The 21,233-nt window shown below is 56.4% G+C and overlaps 1 protein-coding gene across 5 annotated transcripts; it reads left to right on the plus strand.

Moving 5' to 3' along the window:
• Nucleotides 1-333: 333 nt before the first annotated feature.
• Nucleotides 334-16,852, plus strand: ACVRL1 (activin A receptor like type 1). Of its 5 annotated transcripts, none has more exons than XM_084955721.1 (11): nt 334-716; nt 794-991; nt 6,026-6,094; nt 6,637-6,888; nt 7,062-7,273; nt 7,529-7,628; nt 7,982-8,128; nt 8,425-8,700; nt 9,284-9,481; nt 13,130-13,260; nt 14,482-16,852. In XM_084955721.1, exons 3-11 carry the CDS (start codon nt 6,031-6,033, stop codon nt 14,614-14,616), a joined length of 1,515 nt encoding a protein of 504 aa, XP_084811847.1. In that variant the 5' UTR covers nt 334-716; nt 794-991; nt 6,026-6,030; the 3' UTR covers nt 14,617-16,852. The 5 variants fall into 5 exon arrangements, with proteins under 5 accessions (XP_084811847.1, XP_084811845.1, XP_084811846.1 ...); XM_084955719.1 differs by lacking the exon at nt 794-991 and adding an exon at nt 992-2,604; XM_084955720.1 differs by lacking the exon at nt 794-991 and adding an exon at nt 2,365-2,604.
• The last annotated feature ends 4,381 nt before the right edge of the window (nt 16,853-21,233 follow it).

A 21,233-nucleotide genomic window follows, 5' to 3' on the forward strand; every position in this document is an offset into this window, starting at 1 on the left:
GGCAGAAGACTCAGCGTTTTGGGTGGACGCACAGGTAACTTCTCTCCATGCTGCCCTCCCCGAATGCATGCTCTTCTCTTGGTGGCCCCCTTCCCGTCTGGGATTCCAGGCTGCCCCTCGGGCGGCTCTGAGCTGGAGACGCGCCTCCACCTCCAGCCTTGCTCAGGCATCCTCAGACGGTGCCTGGCGTCCGGCTCTGGCCCCTATGGCTCTGTGCCTGGACCCCACGAGACCCCCACGGCCCGCGGCCAAGGCCCGCCCCCTCGGGGAGGCGGATGTGGGAGGCTGGGGGCGGGCGCGTGGCCTTGATCCCAGGCGGGGGCGGCCGAGGGGGAGGCGGCCCTTGGGGTCTGCAGCCGCGCGGAGGAGGGTCCGGGCTCTGAGCCTCGGAGAGGGGCGAGCGGGCGGCCGTCGGCTAGCTGGGCAATAGGAAGCGGTTTATTAGGAGGGAGTGGTGGAGCCGGGCCAGGCAGGAAGACGCTGGAATAAGAAACAGTTTTGCTCCAGCCCCTTTCCCAGTCCCGGGAGGCCGCGGCGCCAGCCGCGCACAGCGAGCCCCTCCCCGGCCCCAGCCCCGCCCCGGGGCCGCACCCGGACCCCGAACCAAGGACCCCGGCCCGCTGTTCAGCGCCCGTCGTGCAACCGAGGCTGCCGGGGAGAGGAGGAGGCCGGCCCGCTGCACGCTGCGCTCCGCCGCCCGCCGGGCAGGCCCAGAGGTGAGTGGAGGTGCAAGGGCAGGGCCAGCGGGGGAAGGGGGAGCGGCTGACCCCCACCTCAATGGGCCCTTCCGCAGGGCAGATCCCAGAGAGCCCCTCAGAAAGGTCGCCGTAGGGTTAGTCCCAGCCCCTCGCCGCCGTGCACGCTGCCCTTGGTCCTCCCATCACCCCGCCTGAGACTGGAGGGGGCTGGACCGAACCGGACTGGGAATCAGTAAACGCTGCTCCTGGGGCCAGTCACTTAGCTTCTCTGTTCTTCCATCCTCATCCATAAGGTGAGCAGAAGGAAACCTGCCCCGCTTCACTTCCAGAGAAGGAAGTCACCCGTCCTTCCAGGCGCCTGGCTTGACCCGGGAGTGGGTGTCCGCTGCCAGTGCTGTTCAGCCTCCCTGTGAAGCCCACCTTTCCCAGACCAACCCGGGCAGCTCTCACTCAAGGAATCTGACATACAACCCCCTCCCCGCAACCTCACCTCCAACCCCGTGTAGTCAGTTAATCCCCAAGCCATGGACTTCCTTCAGGATCCAGGTCCAAGGGGATCCCAGGTCCAAGGGGTCCAGCTTGGGACCCCAGGTTTTCAGTCTGTCTGGAAGCCAGTGCTGTTATGACCATCCTGGGCTGGCCAGCCCCTCTTTTCTTCTCTGAGGACAGGGGCATAGTGGACAATAGCGCTCAGCCTCTCTGTAGGGGCAGCTTTTGCCTGAGTCAGAGTCTGTCTGACATCTCTGACCTCTTATTGTTTATGTGTCCTGGGACCTGACCTCTCCTCCCATCAGGTGGTTAAAAATAGCTACCATTTAATGAGGTCTTACTATGTAGACACCTGAATACATTTTTCTCATGTAATCCTGGCCACAGCCTAATAAAAGAGGTGTTATTATGTCCATCCTACAGAAGAGGAGAGAGATTCAGATTGGAATCATTTGTCCAAGATGCCATGGATGGTTGGTTTTTTTGGCAATACTTGTTAAGTGCTCTACTAAAGAGTAGTATTTAGCTAGTAGTACATAGTACTCTGCTAAATAATCTGACTACATCACACCTATGAAATGGGCACTGTTATCATTCCCATTTTTCATAGGGAAACCTAAGTCTCAGCAAGGTTTAAGAATTGCCCCACATCTCACAGCCCTAAGTGGTAGAAGCAGGGATTTGAGCCTGGGTCTCCATGAGCCAGAGACCACAGCCTGACCTCTGCGCTACACTGTGCTGCCTCTGCATTCTGCCAGAGGTCCTAAAATCCAGACTTGGGGCTACCCACCGCCCCCCTGCTGTGAGGAACTCAGGAAGTGATGCAGTTGGAAGTGCTTTATGATGGTGAGGGGCAACCCAGGATGGGCAGCTCAGTCTGGTCCTCTGCTGCTTGGACAAGACCTGCTACTGTGCAGAGCAAGGCACTTCCGGTCCCACGACAGTCCCTGCTGTGCTGAGCCACTGCTGCTGATGGGAGCTGATTACATCCATCCCTCAGGTGTGCTGGGGAGTAAGCTTAGCACCCACCTTCTGAACACACCCCTACCCTGGTTCTCCCCACCTAAGACCAAGCCTACAGCAGGCAGAGGATTTCGAACGCAGCTCACATGGGGCACCCGGTGATGACAACAGCAATGTAAATGCAACCCCTGCTTGCCCTCTTTCCTCCTTTGAGGGACCTACTTCACATCAAACAACTGGAGGAGTAAAAGGACCAAGGGAGGATTTATTACTAGCAATTTAAGTTGATCAAGACCCCCATGGTGATTCTGGGCAAGAACTCGCACATCTCCAAGCCTCCATTTCCCCGTCAGATGGTCATGAGGCTTAATTGAGATCAACCTTCAAAGTGTGGTACTTAGCGCAGAAGTAGTACGTGGAGCAGGTTTAACTGATTACGAAGAATTTCACAGTGGTAAGTTCGTGTTTGAAATTAGTTTAGCATTTGTGATTTCTGGCTGAAAAGTGTGATGCTTCTGTCAGCAGGCGATCTTCCAGGAAGTTTTGTTAGAAGTGAAAAGATAGCAACAATCCCCAGGAGTCTATTTGTGCTAGAATCGGGTCTGAGGGCAAATCACACAGGGTCAGCTCTGAGCCGGGACTGGTCTGGACTCAGCACCCTCCTGTACTTAACTGTGCGCTGGGCCCAGATAAAACATGGACGGTCTGGAGTTCCCGTCAGGGCTCAGCAGAAATGCATCTGACTATTATCCAAGAGGATGCAGGTTCGATCCCTGGACTTTCTCGGTGGGTTAAGGATCCAGCCTGCTGTGGCTGTGGTACACCAGCAGCTGTAGCTCCAATTCGACCCCTAGCTTGGGAACCTCCATAAGCCATGGGTGCAGCCCTAAAAAGACAAAAAAAAAAAAAAAAAAAAAAAACAGTCACAGTTTCCTTCCACCGCATTCCCAGGATTAGACCAGAGACAAATTCTGCAAATGCTCCAGGCCCTCCTGGCACTGGTTCCTGGGTTCCAGAGGCTAGAGGTTGCCTGAACAAAGCCCATACCCCACCCTCCATCCACAGTGTCTCCAAGTGTCTGGCTCCAGCATTTAGCCTTGTGTGTCTGTTCTATAGTAGGAGTCAGGGCATGGGGTCCCCAACCTCTGCACTGCACGCCCACTCACCCAGCAGGGCCCTGCCCAGTGAAATGAAAGCACAGGGACCAGTCTCAGCATCGTGTAGGACCCAGCTCTCCCAGTGCGGTACCCGCACAAACGGATCAGAATTACCTGGGGGGAGTTCCCGTCGTGGCGCAGTGGTTAACGAATCCGACTGGGAACCATGAGGTTGCGGGTTCGGTCCCTGCCCTTGCTCAGTGGGTTAACGATCCGGCGTTGCCGTGAGCTGTGGTGTAGGTTGCAGACGCGGCTCGGATCCCAAGTTGCTGTGGCTCTGGCGTAGGCCGGTGGCTACAGCTCCGATTCAACCCCTAGCCTGGGAACCTCCATATGCCGCGGGAGCGGCCCAAGAAATAGCAACAACAACAACAACAACAACAAAAAAGACAAAAAAAAAAAAAAAAAAAAAAAAAGAATTACCTGGGGAACATTTTAAAAATACATGTTTCTGTTTTTTCCTGGTCCCAATGGACTGAGTCAGAATCTGGAGTCGGGGTGAGATGAAAGAATGTGGACTTGTTTTCTTTTTCTTTCTTTTTTTTTTGGTTTTTTTGTCTTTTAGGGCCACACCTGGGGCATATGGAGGTTCCCAGGCTGGGGTTCCCACTGGAGCTGGAGCTGCCAGCCTACGCCACAGCCACAGTGACACAGGATCCGAGCAACATCTGCGACCTACACCACAGCTCACAGCAACCCAGGATCCTTAGCCCACTGAGCAAGGCCAGGGATGGACCCCACGTCCTCATGGATGCCAGTTGGGTTTGCTAAGCACTGAGCCACGACAGGAACTCCGTGAGTGTGCATTTCTAACAGAGCACTTCAGGTGATTGTGCTGTGTGATAAAGTGGGTGAGAGGGCGCACTGGGACACAGAGAAGTGGAAGCATGGGTAGAGGACCCTCGAAGGATGCTGGCTATCATCGTTTTTGGTACCCACTTTTCCCTCTTTGCTGCTCACCTTCTCCTTCGCTGCTTTCTGGGAGAGATGGATTCCTGCCCTTACCCCAGTGGGTAATTCAGCTGGCCTGGGGCTCCCCTTCCAGTTGCCAGTCTCACAACAGAGTGCTTGCCAGAGTCCTCACTGCCTTCTGGGAGGGGCAAGAGGCAGGAGGTCAGGCAGAGCCTGAGGACACAGCTGTAGCGGCCCAGGGCTCCGTTTCCTCCCCCAGCCCTGGGCCTCTGGGGCAGAGGAAGCCCAGGCAGGAAGGCCAGAGCTGCCACCAGCCGGAGAGGCTCACAGAGTACCCCCCCTCGGTCCCCCCAGTCATCCTGACCCCAGAACCTCAGCTTCATGGATCTTCATTTGGCACCATTCTTAGACTAGGGGTCTTCTGTACCCTAGGTGGCCATGTGCCCAACCCTCCCAGCTTTACTATGGCATACCAGAAGACAGCCCCCCCGCCCCCCCGCCCCATGTCAACTCAGGGGATGCAGGCACACTCGCCACCATTCAGAAAGTCCTTCCTGCTGTCTGACCTCCTTCCTTCTTGCTGCGGTCTCAACCCTAATCTTCTTGTTCTGAATCTTTGAGAAATGAAGGAGTGGCTTCAGAAGCCCTGGCTGGTTTGGGACCTGAGATGGGAACTATCATAGATCTGAATCACTGCCCTAACACTCTCCACCAAACTTCTGGAAAAGTTCGACCTTAACCAGCCACGGAAGGTCAAACATTCAGTGCCTAAGTATGTTTCACTTCCCCTCCACATCACTGGCCCTTCCCCCACCCTTTCCTGGGACAGCAAAGAGAGAGAAAGGGGCCGGGGAGTGGCTCAGAGAGTGCCCATCTTAGGCTCTGATAAGGGTGCAGAGTGGTCCCTTTGCACCTGACATGGCCCACACTGTCTAAGCTCTGTGTGGTCGTGACAACCCCGACGGCTCCCCGACGGCTCAGACACGCTGCCACCCTGGATTGGGATGAGGAGTAGAGAAAGCCCTGGACTGGAGTCTGGACCCCTGGTATCGCCACTGAATCTTATGTGACCTTGGACAAGCCTCCTGTCCTGACTGAGCCTTGATCCCCATCTTCTCTAAAATAAGGAGCTGGGTTTTGTGAGTCCCAGGGTGTCCCCCTAGGATTCTGTCATGGGGGTGTCCCAGCCCCGGATGGCACCGCAGACCCCGGAGCCACTCCAACCTGCCCTGAGACTATGCCCTGAACTCCCTTCTGTGCGTGACTCCTGCCTGTTCTATCCAGACCCCAATCTAAACAATCTTGATTCCTGTTCCCAGCTTGACGGGCCCCTGAATGGCAGGAAGTGAAGACAGGAGCCTGTTTATGTTTGAGGCAGCCAGGCCTGGGGTGGGGGGGGCACTGGGAAAGGGGTGGAGGCTGGGAAGGGGTGGGCACAGGGCAGGGGACAGAAGGGTGGGGGTACTGCTGAAGAGACGCTCCTTCCACCCCAGCCCCATGCCCTCGGCGCCCTGCAGGCTGAGCTCAGCAGCCGCAGGATGGCTGGGAGCCCCCAAGCTCTCCGTCACTTAAACATGGCTCCCCACCCTTTACCCCAACAGAATGGTTTCCATGGGGAAGTGAACCAGGACTTCCCCTGCAGGCCCCACCCCAAAGCCAGACACAGAGAGTAGAGAGGAGGCCTCCCTGCCCCCCCAAATAAAACTCCCAGTGATTTCCTCTGGATGGGAGGGACCACAGTCAGTGGCTGCAAACACTGAGGGGATCCCATTTCGTAGATCCTACTGCACCCCTTCTCCTCTCCAGGGACCATGACCTTGGACCCTCCCAAGAGAGGCTTTCTGATGCTACTGATGGCCTTGAGCCTGACCCAGGGTGAGTTTGGGGGGAGCAGGTGGGGAATGGGGGCCTGGGTGGAGGAAGGGCGATCTGGTCTCAGCCCTTGTTGGGCTGAACTTGAGGAGCTGGGGAAGAAGGGGGCTTAGGAGCTTGGCTGGAGGGCAGGAGACAGGCTCAGTTAGACCAAGCCCCCAGCTACCCCACTCTCCTGTGCTGTCCTCTTGATCCAAACCCATAGGCTGGTGCTCTGTCGGAGTCCAGGGTGGGAACCTCCACCTGTGGGTATAGACAGTGGGGATATGGGCAGGGAGGGGCTGGGGGCCAAACTGGGCCTGGAACTGGGAGGGGAGGGCCTAGAATCAGGGAGAGGCGAGAAGCCTGGTTCTCATGGGTGTCAGCTGCCCCTGGCAAGGATAAGGCACGGGGGAGAGGGATAATCTGAGGATGCAGCTGATGGACCAAGGCCTCAAAAGTTTTGTCTAAGCCCTCAGGAGGGAGGGGCGGTGGGCAGACTTGGGTGGTAGGTGCATCCTGGGGCGTCAGGCCCAGAATGGCTGAGCTTCCAGTGTGTCTCCCAGGCAACCCCGTGAAGCCCTCTCGGGATCTGCTGGTGACCTGCACGTGTGAGAACCCATACTGCAAGGGGCCCACCTGCCAGGGGGCCTGGTGCACAGTAGTGCTGGTGCGGGAGGAGGGCGGCCACCCCCAGGAACATCGGGGCTGTGGGAACCTGCACCAGGAGCTCTGCAGGGGGCACCCCACTGAGTTCGTCAACCACTACTGCTGCTACAGCTCCCTCTGCAACCACAACGTGTCCCTGGCACTGGAGGGTACGTCCAGCTGCCCGCCTTCTCAGACTCTGCCCACCCTGCCCTGCTTGTCTCTCATGCTCTGGCCTGGAGGGCGGGGGAGGCAGGACTCTGGGATCTGACTGGCAGAGGGGCGGGGCGGGGGTGCCATCTGGCCTGCAGGGAGCTGGGCCTCAGTGTCCCCCCTCCGCCAGCCACCCAGACTCCTCCGGAGCAGCCACAAGCAGACAGCCAGCTGCCTCTGATCCTGGGCCCTGTGCTGGCCTTCCTGGTCCTGGTGGCCCTGGGTGCCCTGGGCCTGTGGCATGTCCGGCGGAGGCAGGAGAAGCAGCGGGGCCTAAACAGCGAGCTGGGCGAGTCCAGCCTCATCCTGAAGGCATCTGAGCAGGGGGACAGCATGTTGGGGGTACGGGCCTGGGGGAGCCTGGGACACAGGGTGGCGGTGGGAAGACGGGGGCCACAGAATCGGAGGGGGTACTGAATGGCAGGTAGCTGAGAAAGGCACGTGGCAGGCACGTAGAGATTTGATTGGGCGCTGGAAGGGAGGGGCTGGTGAATGAGGAGTGTGAAGAGAGACAGCAGGGGGCCCAGGCTGAGGAGGGAGAAATGGGTTGGGTGGATGAGGGCTGCCTCTCTCTCAGTGGCCTCTTGGTATTCCCAGGACCTCATGGACAGTGACTGCACCACGGGCAGTGGCTCAGGGCTCCCCTTCCTGGTACAGAGGACAGTGGCACGGCAGGTTGCCCTGGTGGAGTGTGTGGGTAAGGCTGGGGACCCAGAGCTCCCATGAGCTTGGAGGGGTGAGGGAGCTGCTGCCCTCCACGCTCACAGGCCAGGCCAGGGCCGGGTCAGAATGGGAATTCTGCTGGGCAGGGAGGGGGCTGGAGCAGGGTCAGCGCCAGACACTTCTGCAGGAACAAGAGGCACATGGGGGGGGGGCTGCCAGCTGTGTTTGGATCTGGATGAAATTAAACATAAACATAAGCATCAGAGGTTCTGCAGATGCAGTCCGTGCAGCAGCATAATGGGGGAGGGGGAGGGGCTCTTCCCGGCTTCGTGGGCTCTGCGCACCCAGTTATGTGACCCGCTCCCTCCTCTCTTGCCCTCGGGTCAGGAAAGGGCCGCTATGGCGAGGTGTGGCGGGGCCTGTGGCATGGCGAGAGTGTGGCGGTCAAGATCTTCTCCTCCAGGGATGAACAGTCCTGGTTCCGGGAGACTGAGATCTACAACACGGTGTTGCTCAGACACGACAACATCCTAGGCAAGCCCGGCGCGCTATGCCAGGCCCCCCTGTCACCCTCCTGCACTCAGGGCGGGACCATCACACCCCCTCCCCAATCTGGATACTGACTTACCCTTGAAGGACTCCCAGCCAGCCCTCAGCCCCAAACGCTGACTCCGGCTTCCTCTCTGACCTAAGCCAGACCAGCCTCCACACCACCCCATGGGTGGGTGGAGGATGCACCCTGACCTAGCGCATCCTCTGTCCCCAGCCCTGACTGGTTCATCTCCCTCATCCCCAGCCCCTTGGTGAGCGACCTGACCCTCCGCCCACAGGCTTTATCGCCTCGGACATGACGTCCCGCAACTCGAGCACGCAGCTGTGGCTCATCACGCACTACCACGAGCATGGCTCGCTCTACGACTTTCTGCAGAGGCAGACGCTGGAGCCGCAGCTGGCCCTGAGGCTAGCCGTGTCGGCGGCCTGCGGCCTGGCGCACCTGCACGTGGAGATCTTCGGCACGCAGGGCAAGCCGGCCATCGCCCACCGCGACCTCAAGAGCCGCAACGTGCTGGTCAAGAGCAACCTGCAGTGCTGCATCGCAGACCTGGGTGAGCGGGGAGGGGCGGGTCCTCAAGGGGGCGGGGCGTGGGGGGGGTCTGTGCGCGCTCCCTCTCGGTTCGGTCTTTGCCTGATTGGATGCCTGGCGTCGAGGAGGACGCTGATTGGCGCTTTAAAACCTACAGACGTGTGTGGTCTCATCGCACCTCCACAAGTTGCGTTAACACTCTTTTCAAGCCCAGACTCCTTCCGCCACACCAGCTGGGCTCCAGGAGTTGGGAGAAAGGGGGCAGGGAGCCAGCCACCTGGGTTCTCATTCCGGCTTCGCTGACTACATCGCTGCCCCTCACCAGGCCTTGGGGTTCAGCTCTGTGAAATGGGCATCATGGTGCCTGCCTCGCCTGCTCACCTCTCGCTGGGTTCTTGCACCCAGAGAGCGCTGCACAAGCGAAGTGAAACTGGGCTGTTCTGTTATTCTCCCTGGGGCTGCTGTCTCCCAGCCCCCCCTCAAGGCAGGTCTCCACGGGCTGCTCTGTGTCCCCACTTCCATCTCAACCTCACGCCCCGCCCCTCCCCCAGCCCTGCCTATGGGCTCGGGTGGGCGGCAGGAGTGACAGGCCTGGGTACCCACAGGCCTGGCTGTGATGCACTCCCAGGGTAGCGATTACCTGGACATCGGCAACAACCCGCGAGTGGGCACCAAGCGGTACATGGCCCCCGAGGTGCTGGAAGAGCAGATCCGCACTGACTGCTTTGAGTCCTACAAGTGGACGGACATCTGGGCCTTTGGCCTGGTGCTGTGGGAGATCGCCAGGCGGACCATTGTCAACGGTGAGGCTCCTGCACAGGGTGGGAAAAGGGGAATAGACAGGCAGGAGACGGCTTCCTGCCATGGCTGGTGCCCATGGCCGGAGGGGCTTGTGGTTAGACCTCCTGTGTTCTCTTTACTGCCACTCACCACTGGCTCAGCTGAGTGACTTTTTAAGGTTCATCTGAGTCTGATTCTGGCTGTGAAATCATGAGTAAGTGCTAATAACAGAAATATTAATAGCAGCTAACATGTATTGAGTTTAAATATGAGCCATATGCTATGCCGTATACATGTATTCTCTTATGGAATCGTCCTGTGTTGGCAGGGAGGTGGTATTGCTTAGCGGTTAAGAGTATGAGTTGGTGGAGTTCCGCTTGTGGCTCAGTGGTAACGAAACCGACTGGTATCCACGAGGACACAGGTTCTATCCCTGGCCTCCCTCAGTGGGATAAGGGTCCCATGTTGCTGTGAAGGCCAGTGTAGGTCTCAGATGCAGCTTGGATCTGGTTTTGCTGTGGCTGTGGTGCAGGCCGGTGGCTACAGCTCCAATTAGACCCCTAGCCTGGGAACCTCCATATGCCACAGGTGTGTCCCTAAAAAGATGAAAGAAGGCGAGAAAGAAAGAAAGAAAGAAAGAAGGAAGGAAGGAAAAACAGACATGGGTTGGTAATCAGACTGCCTAGGTTCAGTTCCTGATGTTGCCATCAACTGTGTGCAAGGTACTTAAACCTCTCTGCCTCAGTTTCCTAATTTGTAAAGTGAGAGTAAAAATAATTTATCGGAGTTTGCGTTGTGGCTCAGTAGGTTAAAGACCCAGCATTGTCTCCCTGAAGATGCAGATTTGATTGCTGGCCTCGCTCAGTGGGTTAAGGATTCTTTGTTGTTGTGAGCTGCAGCATAGGTCTCGGTGTGGCTCGGATCCTGCGTTGCTGTGGCTGTGCCGTAGGCCGGCAGCTGCAGCTCCAATTCAACCCCTAGCCTGGGAACTTCCATATGCCGCAGGTACAGCTGTAAAAAAAATAATAATAATTAATAATATTAATGGTAATGATAATAATCATTTCCAGTTATTGAAATAATCAGATAAAGTATTGGGGGCATTATGTTTAGGAGCAGTTCTGGAGCTCAGTAAATGTTAGTGGCAATTATTGTTGGAATAGCAAATGCTTGACCCGGTATCACCCCCATTTTACAGATGAGGGGACTGAGGCACAGAATTACAGCCAGCTAGAGGCAGCACTGGGGCCTGAAACCAGGCAGTCCGACTCCGGGGCCAGTGTTCTTTATTAACTCTGTGCTACTTTACACCTCACTGGTCCTTGGTTTCCTTGACCACAAAAACACGAGATGTAACAGCGCCTGCACTGCCTGCTTAGTGCTGCCTTCTTATTACCGTGGGTGCCACAGGGGACTCAGGTTGGGAGGGGCTGGGAGCAGGAGGAGGGACTTCATTGCCGATGGCCCCATATAGGGGGCCGCCCTGTGGCTGGTGCTCTCCCAGCCCTGGGTGCATGGGTGATGGGTGATGATCTGGACCAGGTGGGAAGCTGGTCAGTCTTTGTGGAGGCCGTCCATGGGGAGGGGCTTCTGGTGGGGGACCCCTCCTCTGGACAAGTCCTGACAGGTTGGGAACCACCCTCTGGATGGAGCTCAGGTTCCTGCCCCTTCAGATAGGAAGCCTAGAGGCTGGGGCTGGGGCAGGGGGCACCTGGAAGGAGCCGAGGCTCTTTGGACCAGGCAGCAGGCAGGAAAGGAAGGCAGCACCAGCCTGGGCTGAGGGGGAGGCCAACTGCAGGCTCCTGGGGCGGAGAGAAGCTCTGTCAACCCCACACAGCTTTGTGGCGCATTATAAACACTGTAATCTGGTGTCAGCCCCGGCGCTGATTAAAGGCCCATTAGACACGCTCAGGCCTCTGTGCAGCACTGATTAGGGCTCGAGCAGCCCAGGGCTGGCCTGGAAGCCCGCCACAGGGAGCACAGCTGGCGCGGGCTCTACCGAGGTTGCGGCTGTGTGGCTGCGGCCCCCAGCCTCAGGCTGGGAGCAGGGTGGGGCCCAGGGTGTTTTTCTGGGGTCTGGCTCTCCTGCCCCAGCCGTCTGCCATTCCACAGGCATCATTTCAGAAAGCTCCTGCTAAGGACCGTGCACTTGGGATGATGAGGGGAGGGACGAGCCTGGCTGAGGGAGTCAGCAGAGGCCTGTGCCCTCCCTGAGAGTGGATGCATGTTATCTGGACCTGGGTCAAAAGCTCTTTCTCTTTGGAGATGTGTTTTTTTCCCCCTTCTCCTTGCTCCGCATACCTCATGCAGCAGTCAAGCAGCTGCTCTCTCTCAAGAGTAGTTTAGAGGTCAAAGTCATTGTCTTTCTTTCTTTCTTTCTTTTTTTTTTTTTTTTTTTTGGTTTTTAGGGCTGAACCCGTGGCATATGGAGGTTCCCAGGCTAGGGATTGAATCGGAGCTACAGCTGCCAACCTACGCCACAGCCACAGCAACGCAGGATCCAAGCCATGTCTGTGACCTACACCAACAGCTCACGGCAATGCCGGATCCTCAACCCACTGAGCAAGGCCAGGGATCGAACCCGCAATCTCATGGTTCCTAGTCGGATTCGTTTCTGCTTTGCCACGACGGGAACTCCAAGAGCATAGTCTTTGGTTAGACTTTCTGGGCTTAAATCATAGCTTTGTCATTTACTACCTGTGTGATTTTAGACAAGTTTCTTAACCTCTCTGATCTTTATTTCATTGCCGATAAAGTAGAGCTAATAGTATTTCTTAGCTCATCATGTTGTGAGGATTCAATGCCATGTAGGTAGGCATTAAATGTTCATGCCTGACACATAGTAAGTGCTCAATAAACATTAGATATTATTGGGCACATGTAGTAGTTGGGGCCTGGGAGCAATACCAGCTTGTTTTGGCAGCTGTGGATCAACTGGAAAAAGATGTGGCTTAGGAATAGGATGAGTTTAAGTCCTGGCTCTGCCATTACTACTTGTGGAACCCTGGTTCCACTTTTCTGAGCATCAGTTCCCTCATCTGTAAAATGGGAGTAAAAATAGTACCCACTTCATCGGGTTGCTGTGAAGATGAACAGAATAATGCGTGTACAGTGTTTATAGCACAATGCCTGGCATGTATGGGAAGCTTAAAATGGAAGTAATAATAATTATTTATAAATATATTTATCGGGGAGTTCCCGCCGTGGTGCAGTGGTTAACGAATCCGACTAGGAACCATGAGGTTGCGGGTTCGGCCCCTGCCCTTGCTCAGTGGGTTAACGATCCAGCGTTGCCTCGAGTTGTGGTGTAGTTTGCAGATGCGGCTTGGATCCAGTGTTGCTGTGGCTCTGGTGTAGGCCAGGGGCTACAGCTCCGATTTGACCCCTAGCCTGGGAACCTCCATATGCCGCGGGAGCGGCCCAAGAAATAGCAAAAAGACAAAAAAAAATACATATATATATATATATATATATATATATATATATGTGTGTGTATATATATATATATATATTTATTTATTTATCATATTATGCTATCCCTCTCAGGGATAGCATAGCCAGGCAGCTAGTTTCCTGGTCCCTGGTCCAGAGGGTGGGCAGGGCTCTCTGCTGGGTGACCTTGGGTCTCCTTGGCATCCTGAGTGACTGTCCCCATTGCCTGCCATCCCCAGGCATTGTCGAGGACTACAGGCCCCCCTTCTATGATGTGGTGCCTAATGATCCCAGCTTTGAGGACATGAAGAAGGTGGTGTGTGTTGACCAGCAGACACCCACCATCCCCAACCGACTGGCTGCAGACCCGGTGAGGCCTCCAGGGGGGCTGGGATGGCATGGGGCGGTGGCCCACAGCTGGGGGTGCTGGGCCCAGGAACTTCTGTCCCGCTTCCACTTCACCTGGAGAGACTGTGGGGGACAGAGTCCAGGCTCCCTCTCTGGGGACCTCATCCTTGCCTGGGGACCTCTGGGGACCCTCTGGTTTTTCCAGGATTTCCAGAACCCTTCACCTGACCTGAAAAGTCAGAGGCTCTCTGTCACCCTTCCAGCTATGCAGTTCTTGTTATTGCTGGTTTGTCTTGTTTTTTTCTCAAAACACTCTACATACTTATATAGGACACACACACATAGAGACACATATAGTCATGCACACTCTTCTGCACAAACACACACTCACACATGCACATATCTGCCAGACTGTCAGCCCATGAAGACAAAGAGCATCTCCTTTGCTGACCTTTCCATCCCGGTTACCTGTCACAGTGCCTGGCACACAATAGGGACTCAAGAAATGTTTATGGAAAGAATGACTCAACATACACATGTATATACAGGTGTGTGTGCGTACGCACAGGCACACTTCTGCACCACATGCGGATCCACAAGAGACCACTCAGATGCATGCCTTTGCACACACACATACACTCCCTCTCAGGAACCAGCTCAAGTTCTGAGGCGGGGGTAAGGCTGAGGACCTCACTCGAGGACCACCGAGCTTCCCGGGTGGGTTCCTCCCTGGAAAGATGCATTTCGAGGGCACCCACCACCCAATCTTCCAGGGTCCACTGGGCCTGCCAGGGTTGGTGGAGGGACAGGGACCTGCTGCCTTCTGCACTGGGGTCCGGCTGCATGCAGATGGGGACATGGAGAGGTCCCCTTTCCTGGTTCTCGGTAGAGGTGGGGGTGGGGCAAGTTGTTTTGTAAACGCCAAAGGGCGTCCCTGAAGATCTGAGTGACCCTCTGCATCCTGCCTGCCTTTCTCCATCCCCTTCTCGTTCCACTCCCTTCCTCTTTCATTTTGCATCTTTCTTTCCTCATCCTGCCTGCTTCCCGCCATTCTCCCTCCTCCCACTTCTGTCTCTCCTCCCCCACCTTCTTTTCGACACACCTGCTTCCCTCCTCTCATCCGTTCTGTCCTGCTGGGGTCTCCGCCCCGTGGGGCATCCTCCTGGCCTCTTCCTTTCCATCCCCCCTGACCCCATGACTCTGCCTCCTCTCCTCTGCTTTGCTCTCCCTCCCCCCACCCCAGGTCCTCTCAGGCCTGGCTCAGATGATGCGGGAGTGCTGGTACCCCAACCCCTCTGCCCGCCTCACTGCGCTGCGGATCAAGAAGACGCTACAGAAACTCAGCAACGGTCTCCAGAAGCCCAAAGGGATTCACTAGCCACGGACCGATGCCTGAACTTCCCTCCACCGGCGGTGTGTGTGGGGTGGGCCAGCGGTGGTGACCTGTTTGGGTAGAGGTTGTGTGAGTGTGTGTGCTGGGGAGGGGGGTGCCTGTCTCTGGGCAGCTGTGCCCGCCCGCCCGCCCGGCTGGCCCCCAGCCCATCCAGCCAAAAATATGGCTAGACTGAAACCCGATCCCCCCGCCGTCTGGCCCTCTGAAGGCAGCAGGCTCACTGACGCCTGGCTCCCTCCCCACCCCCCTGCCCTGGGTGCACCCCCACCCCCACCGCCCCCAGAACAGGATGCAAAAGAGGCTCCAGGGCCAGGGTGGCCAAGCCAGGGAATCCCAGTCCCGGACCCAGAGCCTGGACCTGCACTTTACCCCTTGTCCTCAGTCAACCCCACTGCCCCACCAGAGCTGCCGGGGTGGCACAGGGCCCCGTCCAGCCTCCGGTAGACACCCTGCCCTGCCAGGCCACAGCCTCCTGTCCAAATTCCAGACACCCAGGACCCATCCGTTTTTCTCTGTGGGTTTGTATCTCGGCTCCATGCTGCCTCAGGCCTTTATCTCCTAGCCAAGACCCCCCCACCCCGCCCCAGCTGAATGCTAGCTGCCTAGGAGAGCTGGGGCCTGATCTGGGCCCCTCCCCCACCCCCTCCTTAGCTGACTTATGGCCTTAAACCCAAGGAGTCATGCTTTGGTGTGGCGGAGTCACAGGCCAGGGGAGAGGTGGCAGGTCAGATGGGCAAGGCCCAGGACTTTCAGGGTAAACTGAGAGGACATTGAGGCCAAGCCTGGCCAGGGAAAGGCTCACCTGGGAGTCAGGTCCTAGGTGCTTGCTCTGTGTAACAAGAATGGGGCCGTTATCCCAGGACCTTTGTTCTTTCATCCACCTTTGGAAAGATTTGGTCCTGATATCCTCTGAGGTTTTTCTCGGCTCTAAAGTTCTTTAAAATTGCAGCCTATGTTAGAACTCAGTTCATCAGACCCTTGAATCCTTATGTCCAAACCCCTGGCAGTTGCCTCAAGATGGTGATTTGAGCACAACTTTATCTGAGGCCAGGAGTATCTGAAATCTTCCTAGTCTAATTTTACAAGTTCCGGTTCCTGTCTTAATCCATGCCTGAGGCCCAGGACTCAGACAACCCTGGGCCTTCTGGCAGGCAAGCCAACCCCTCTGTGGCTTCCATTGCTCTGCCCAGGGCTGACAAGAGCTGAGGGCCAGTTCCTGCAGGGCCTCCAAGGCTCAGAAGAAATCTGGGCCCAACCAGCAAGCCTCCAGCACCCAGGTTCTTGCTCCCCACTGGCCCCTGGCCCAGGCCCACACCCTTGGCCAGGCCCCAGAAAGTGGCTGTAGAGAAACACATGGAAAGTTTAGCATTTAGAAAGGTCAAGGGCATATGTCCACGCATGGAGGTGACTCTGAACCCCAAGCGGGTGACTGCGATGGAGGGTGATGGGTAGGAGGTAGGGCCTGCAGGTTGGAGGGTGAGAAGCAGGGCTCAGGCTAAGGACAGAGCAGTCCCACACTTGGAGAGACCTGGCCTTGCAGCCCTCAGCCCGAGACAGGGTGAAGGAAGGACCCTCAGTTCTCCACAGGAGGTGAAGGAAACACAGCCTCCTCCCCTCTTGCTGTAAATGCCCCAGCACAGCCTCCTGGGGCGGCTTCCTGAGTGTCTCTTCCACCGTTGCAGTGGCACTTTCCCAGGCCTGCCTGCCAGCATTGTGCAAGGCCTGGAGGAGAAGCAGGAAGTGAAACTGGCTGAAACAGAAAGCTACATGGACCAGCTAGGTTCCCACATCAACTGGGGGGCAGTTTGCTTCCTGGCAGTTTCATGTCTTCTGGTCCCTGGAACCCACCCAGTCCAGAAATCAGGACCCCCCCCACCCCCCTTGAAGGTTTTTACCTCTACTGGATCTGGGGCCAAAAGGTTCCTGAGGCTCCGCAGTCAGCCTGAAGGCAGCAGCTCCCCAAAGGCTAGAAAATCCCTAAGAGGCAGGAGGCCGGGTGATGGGGGAAGGCTGAGAGAAGGGGCTGAAAGTGGGAGAAGAGCTATGGCTCGAAGGGAAGGAGCTGTTGGTGAGAGCCGTCTGTATAATGCTGCTGGCTGAGTTCAGGACCATGTTCCACAGCCGAAATGACAGTCCCTTAACTTGGAGAGACTGTTTGTGGGAGCACTTAGCTTGTGCTTAGCCCCTAGTAGGTCCTCAATAAAGCATGGTTGAATCTGGAGCTCCTGCTGCATCTTCCCAGGCCTGTGTCTCTGCAGGGGCCTCTCACAGAGGGAACTCAAGAGGACAGGGAAGGAGAGAGTCCCAGGGTATCCTGCCTGGGCTTCGTCCTTAAGAACCAAGTCACAGCTGACACTGGCCCCTGCTTGGATCTCAGTTCCCACCAGCCCGAATCTCAGTTCCTACCACCGGCTGGGAGCCGCCAGCTCGCGGCGCCTCCGCATCGCCCTCTGCTGGCCGGGAGGCTGCCGAGCGGCCGCCTTCTGCTCCGCCCCCGCGTGGGAACCGCAGGCCTTTCCCCGCGGGGATCTCCTCGCGCCGCTGCCCGGCCTCCCCCGTGGTTCTGTTTTGTGGGCAGTGTCCCCCGAAAACCACATCTAGAAAGGAGCTGCGATCTCACTCCGAGGCAGCTTGGACCCGCCCACCTCAATTCCCGGTTCTCCATTCTCTCCTTAAAATGGGACCCCTCTCTGGAACTCAGTCCTCATTCCCCAAACGGGAAGGCGGTCACCACCCTCAGGGACCCACCTTGGCCTCCTGGATGGGCTCGGAAAGCACCTCCCCCGCTTCCCCTGGAAACCTGCGGCGGGGACACGCCAGGGAGGAGGCAGGTGCTGAAAGAAGCCAAGACGGGTCTTTTCCATTTGACTGCCTATGCCTTTGCAGTAGAGGCCCCCTTAGGGAGCTACAGAAAGGGTCCCCCAATTCGTTTTACCGCGAAGGACCTCCCCCCCCTCCCAACAGCCCCCAAGGCGCTCTCATGCCTGGAGCCTGCTACCCACTTCCCAAGCCTATGTCCATGGACCCTCACACAGACCGTGCCCTTCACAGAAGACCTCTTAACACCAGCTCCGGGGAAGTAGCGAGCCTGGCATCCCTCAATGACGACTTTCTCCCTCCTCCTGTGTCTGCCAGACCCTGGTCTGGTCTTTCCATCTCCATCCTGATGTCCACCCTTTGGTTGGAGTGTGGGCAGAAGGGCAGTAGGAATATTGCGGAAAAGGAATCTCAAGGCTGGCTGGGGTCTGGGAAAGGAGCATTGGGCTTCTTGCCCTCCAGGGTTAGAACAGTCTGCAGAGGTCACCGTGTCCCAGCCCCTCCCTCCATGTAGAGCCTCAGGGAAACTGCCTGCCTTTGAAAAAAGAAAACCCATCAACTTTTTCACAGCTTTGTCCTGCCCTCCTGGGGACCCCAGGCTCCAGTTTCCTTACCTGGAAACTATGTTGTAAGGAGTTTCCCCGAGGGATGACAAGTGTCTATAACACGCCCAAATGGGAGTAAGGGTGGTTCCCGGAGCATCAGTTTTGATGCTAAGGCACTCGCCTTCCCCTCCCAAGCCCTGGTGGTACCCAATTCTATTCTCCCAGTCACCATTCTCCCTCATCTGTCCTGGAAAGGGATGGCCCTTCTGCCTCCAAAGCCTCACTCGCATCAATATTAGCAGACTGAGGGATGGCAAATCCCCACGCCTAAAACACCCAACCATGGCGGAGAGCTGGGGAGGGGGGGCACACGTCCAGTCTCCCAGGGCGGGGACGGATGCTGACTATGCAGCCGTCACTCTGGGTGGGCGACTCTTGGAACGAGCTGTTTCCACCAGGGCCACATTCAGTTTGCTAGAAATAGAGACAGAGGGCTTCTTGACTTTGCATATGATTTGCATAATGCCATAGACACACGGTCTATTTTCAGGCAGTTTTCAGGTTAAAGTGTTGTCACTGCTGCCCTGCGGGGTGTCACGTCTGGATGAGTCTCTTCTCTGTTCTTTCTCACCCACCCACTCTTACTGACCTAGATCCCCCACGGCAGGAGCAAATGGTGAGGTGGGGGGCAGAGCAGGGTTGTCCGGGGAGACACGGGGGCAGGGCAGGAGGCACAGTGGCACTTCCTGTATTACCTACCTACCACCACCACCAGAAGCAGACTGGGGCTGCTCCATGGCAGCTGATAGGCAGAGGCAAGAAGCGGGAAGCAAGGTGGCCTCTGTCCTACACAAACCTTTCCCGCCCCTCCTGCAGGAGAACAGCCAGTTCCTGGACCCTGGATTCACTCTTCTGCCAGTTTGAAGGGATACATCTAGATAAACCTGTTCCGTGCAGCCACCATAAAGCCTGGCTTGGCCCAGATATCCCTCTTGGGCATTTATTTTCAGCACTAAGATTTACTCTTAGCCTCCTGTGAAATCTGACCCTCAGTCTGTCCCTCTCCTGGTTGCCCCATTTGGGACACTGGTATCCCGGTCGGATGATCGGTGTTTTTAAAGCCCCTGGATCATAGTAGGAGGTCAATCAATGTCCGAGTCCCCTTCCTCTCCTTCATCCAGAAGTCTGTGCCAAGCACCTAGTTGTCCCATGCCCGGATGCCCAGAAAAGTCACCATTCTCTGAGTGGTCAAGGCAAACACGCTGGTAGGGCCAGTTGGGGTGACGGTTACTAAGTCTGTCTGTTGACCTTGGCAGGTCACTTGGTCTCTCAGCTGGAAAGGAGCGGGGCGGCGGGAGGGGGGGCAGTTGATGGGGTTTAAGGGCCAGGGCACGTCTCAGGCCATAGTTTGAGCTGTTTGGCGACCTAGCCTTGGTCCCATAGGGCTGGGGCTGGAGCCACACCTGGGGTATCCTCGGGTCTGTCTGCTGTGCTGTCCTACTGTGGAGACCTAAGGATTCACAGATGCCAAGGCAAGGGGACTTGCGGGGTCCTGGGAATCAGGACGTCCCTCAGGCAGGCTGGATAGCAGCAACGTACCACCCAGAGTTCCTGGCCCCTGGCGTCCAGTCCCCCGGACCTGCCTCGTCCCCTTAGGCAGGCGTTTCCTGTTGATAAGAAGCTCAGTCAACAAACACTGATAAAGAGATGAAAAAAGGAAATTGACAGGGCTTGGGTATAATGGGCATTCTGTCTGCCTTTCCTACCTTCCTCCTTCTCCCAGCACTCCTCCCCGCCTGCTTCCCAGAACTGAGGCAAAAACATGCCCCCCACCTCCACTCTGGGCCCTATTTTGTAGTTTCCAGGAATTTAGCCTCCAGAGCCCTTAGAAGCAGGACCTGGTTTGACCTGGGATGGGTGGGGGGGCAGGGTAGGAGCTCAGAGGCAGGAAGCTCTGGGTGCTGCGAGGCCCCCAAGTCCAGGGAAAAGGGCAGTGGCAGCAGGAAGGAAGGATTGTCAGGCACAGGTTGCATCTACGACCTTCCCTCTTCCCTTCCTCTCCCTCCCCCCAAGAGGCCTGGCTCCAAGTTGTGGTTAGGTGGCTGCAGAGTCTATAGTGAGTGGATTTTCCATCATTTTAGTCTCAGGCTTGTTAGTGGACAATCTCATTAATTTTGTCTCTATTAATTTGGCATCTGTGATCCTTCGGGACAAGAAGCCGGACTTGATGTTTGGAGAAAGAAAACAAACAATTTTGCAAAGTGTGCCTGACTGCCCCTCTTGGGTTTGGATTTGCGGGCTCAACTCAACAAACGCACTTTTCTCAAGCCTGCAGTTAAGATAATCCGCCACCAGGTGGGTGATGAGGCTTCAGGTAGTCATGGATCATGGACAGAGGTGTTTTAAAAATTTATGGCTTGGAGTTCCCGTCGTGGCTCAGTGGTTAACAAACCCGACTAGCATCCATGAGGACGTGGGTTCCATCCCTGGCCCTGCTCAGTGGGTTAAGGATCTGGTGTTGCCATGAGCTGTGGTGTAGGTTATAGACGCAGCTCTTGCTGTGGCTGTGGCATAGGTCAATGGCTACAGTTCCAATTGGACCCCTAGCCTGGGAACCTTCATATGCCACGGATGATGCCCTAAAAAGACCAAAAAGAAAATTATGACTTATATTTATAATTCTTTTTCTCTCTTCCCAGAGAGATCATTCCTTAGTAAAATGGGCAAACACAAAGGAGCGGAATAGATGGTTCTAAATGGCCCCCTGGGAGTTCCCGTCGTGGCGCAGTGGTTAACGAATCCGACTAGGAACCATGAGGTTGCGGGTTCGATCCCTGCCCTTGCTCAGTGGGTTAACGATCTGGCGTTGCCGTGAGCTGTGGTGTAGGTTGCAGACGTGGCTCGGATCCCGCGTTGCTGTGGCTCCGGCGTAGGCTGGCAGCTACAGCTCCGATTGGACCCCTAGGCTGGGAACCTCCATATGTCACAGGAGCGGCCCAAAGAAATAGCAAAAAAGACAAAAAATAAATAAATAAAATAAATAAATAAATAAATAAATAAATGGCCCCTGTTTAAAAGAAAACCAGCAGCCATTCTCACCTTGAAGTCTTTCTCCTGCATTCGGAACTGTTTCCAGTTCTGGCTATCACCTGACCAGGGCCTTCTCTTGGCTTCAGGCCCTCAAATCTGTCAGTGCACTTCGGACACTCAAGGGAAGGAGCAGAGTAATGAAGAGCTAAG

Source organism: Sus scrofa, chromosome 5 (genome assembly GCF_054392235.1).
Source record: "Sus scrofa isolate SSC_HxYL_T2T_F1_AM1 chromosome 5, Sscrofa_HxYL_maternal_Yorkshire_Landrace_v2.0, whole genome shotgun sequence".
Taxonomy (NCBI): Eukaryota; Metazoa; Chordata; class Mammalia; order Artiodactyla; family Suidae; genus Sus; species Sus scrofa.

Bases quoted from the DNA above. Each gene is read 5' to 3' on its own strand.
- ACVRL1 (XM_084955721.1), top strand. From the start codon at position 6,031: ATGACCTTGGACCCTCCCAAGAGAGGCTTTCTGATGCTACTGATGGCC. The intron at 8,701-9,283 runs GTGAGCGGGGAG...GGGTACCCACAG, and splicing joins GTGCTGCATCGCAGACCTGG to GCCTGGCTGTGATGCACTCC. The intron at 13,261-14,481 runs GTGAGGCCTCCA...CCCCCACCCCAG, and splicing joins ACCGACTGGCTGCAGACCCG to GTCCTCTCAGGCCTGGCTCA.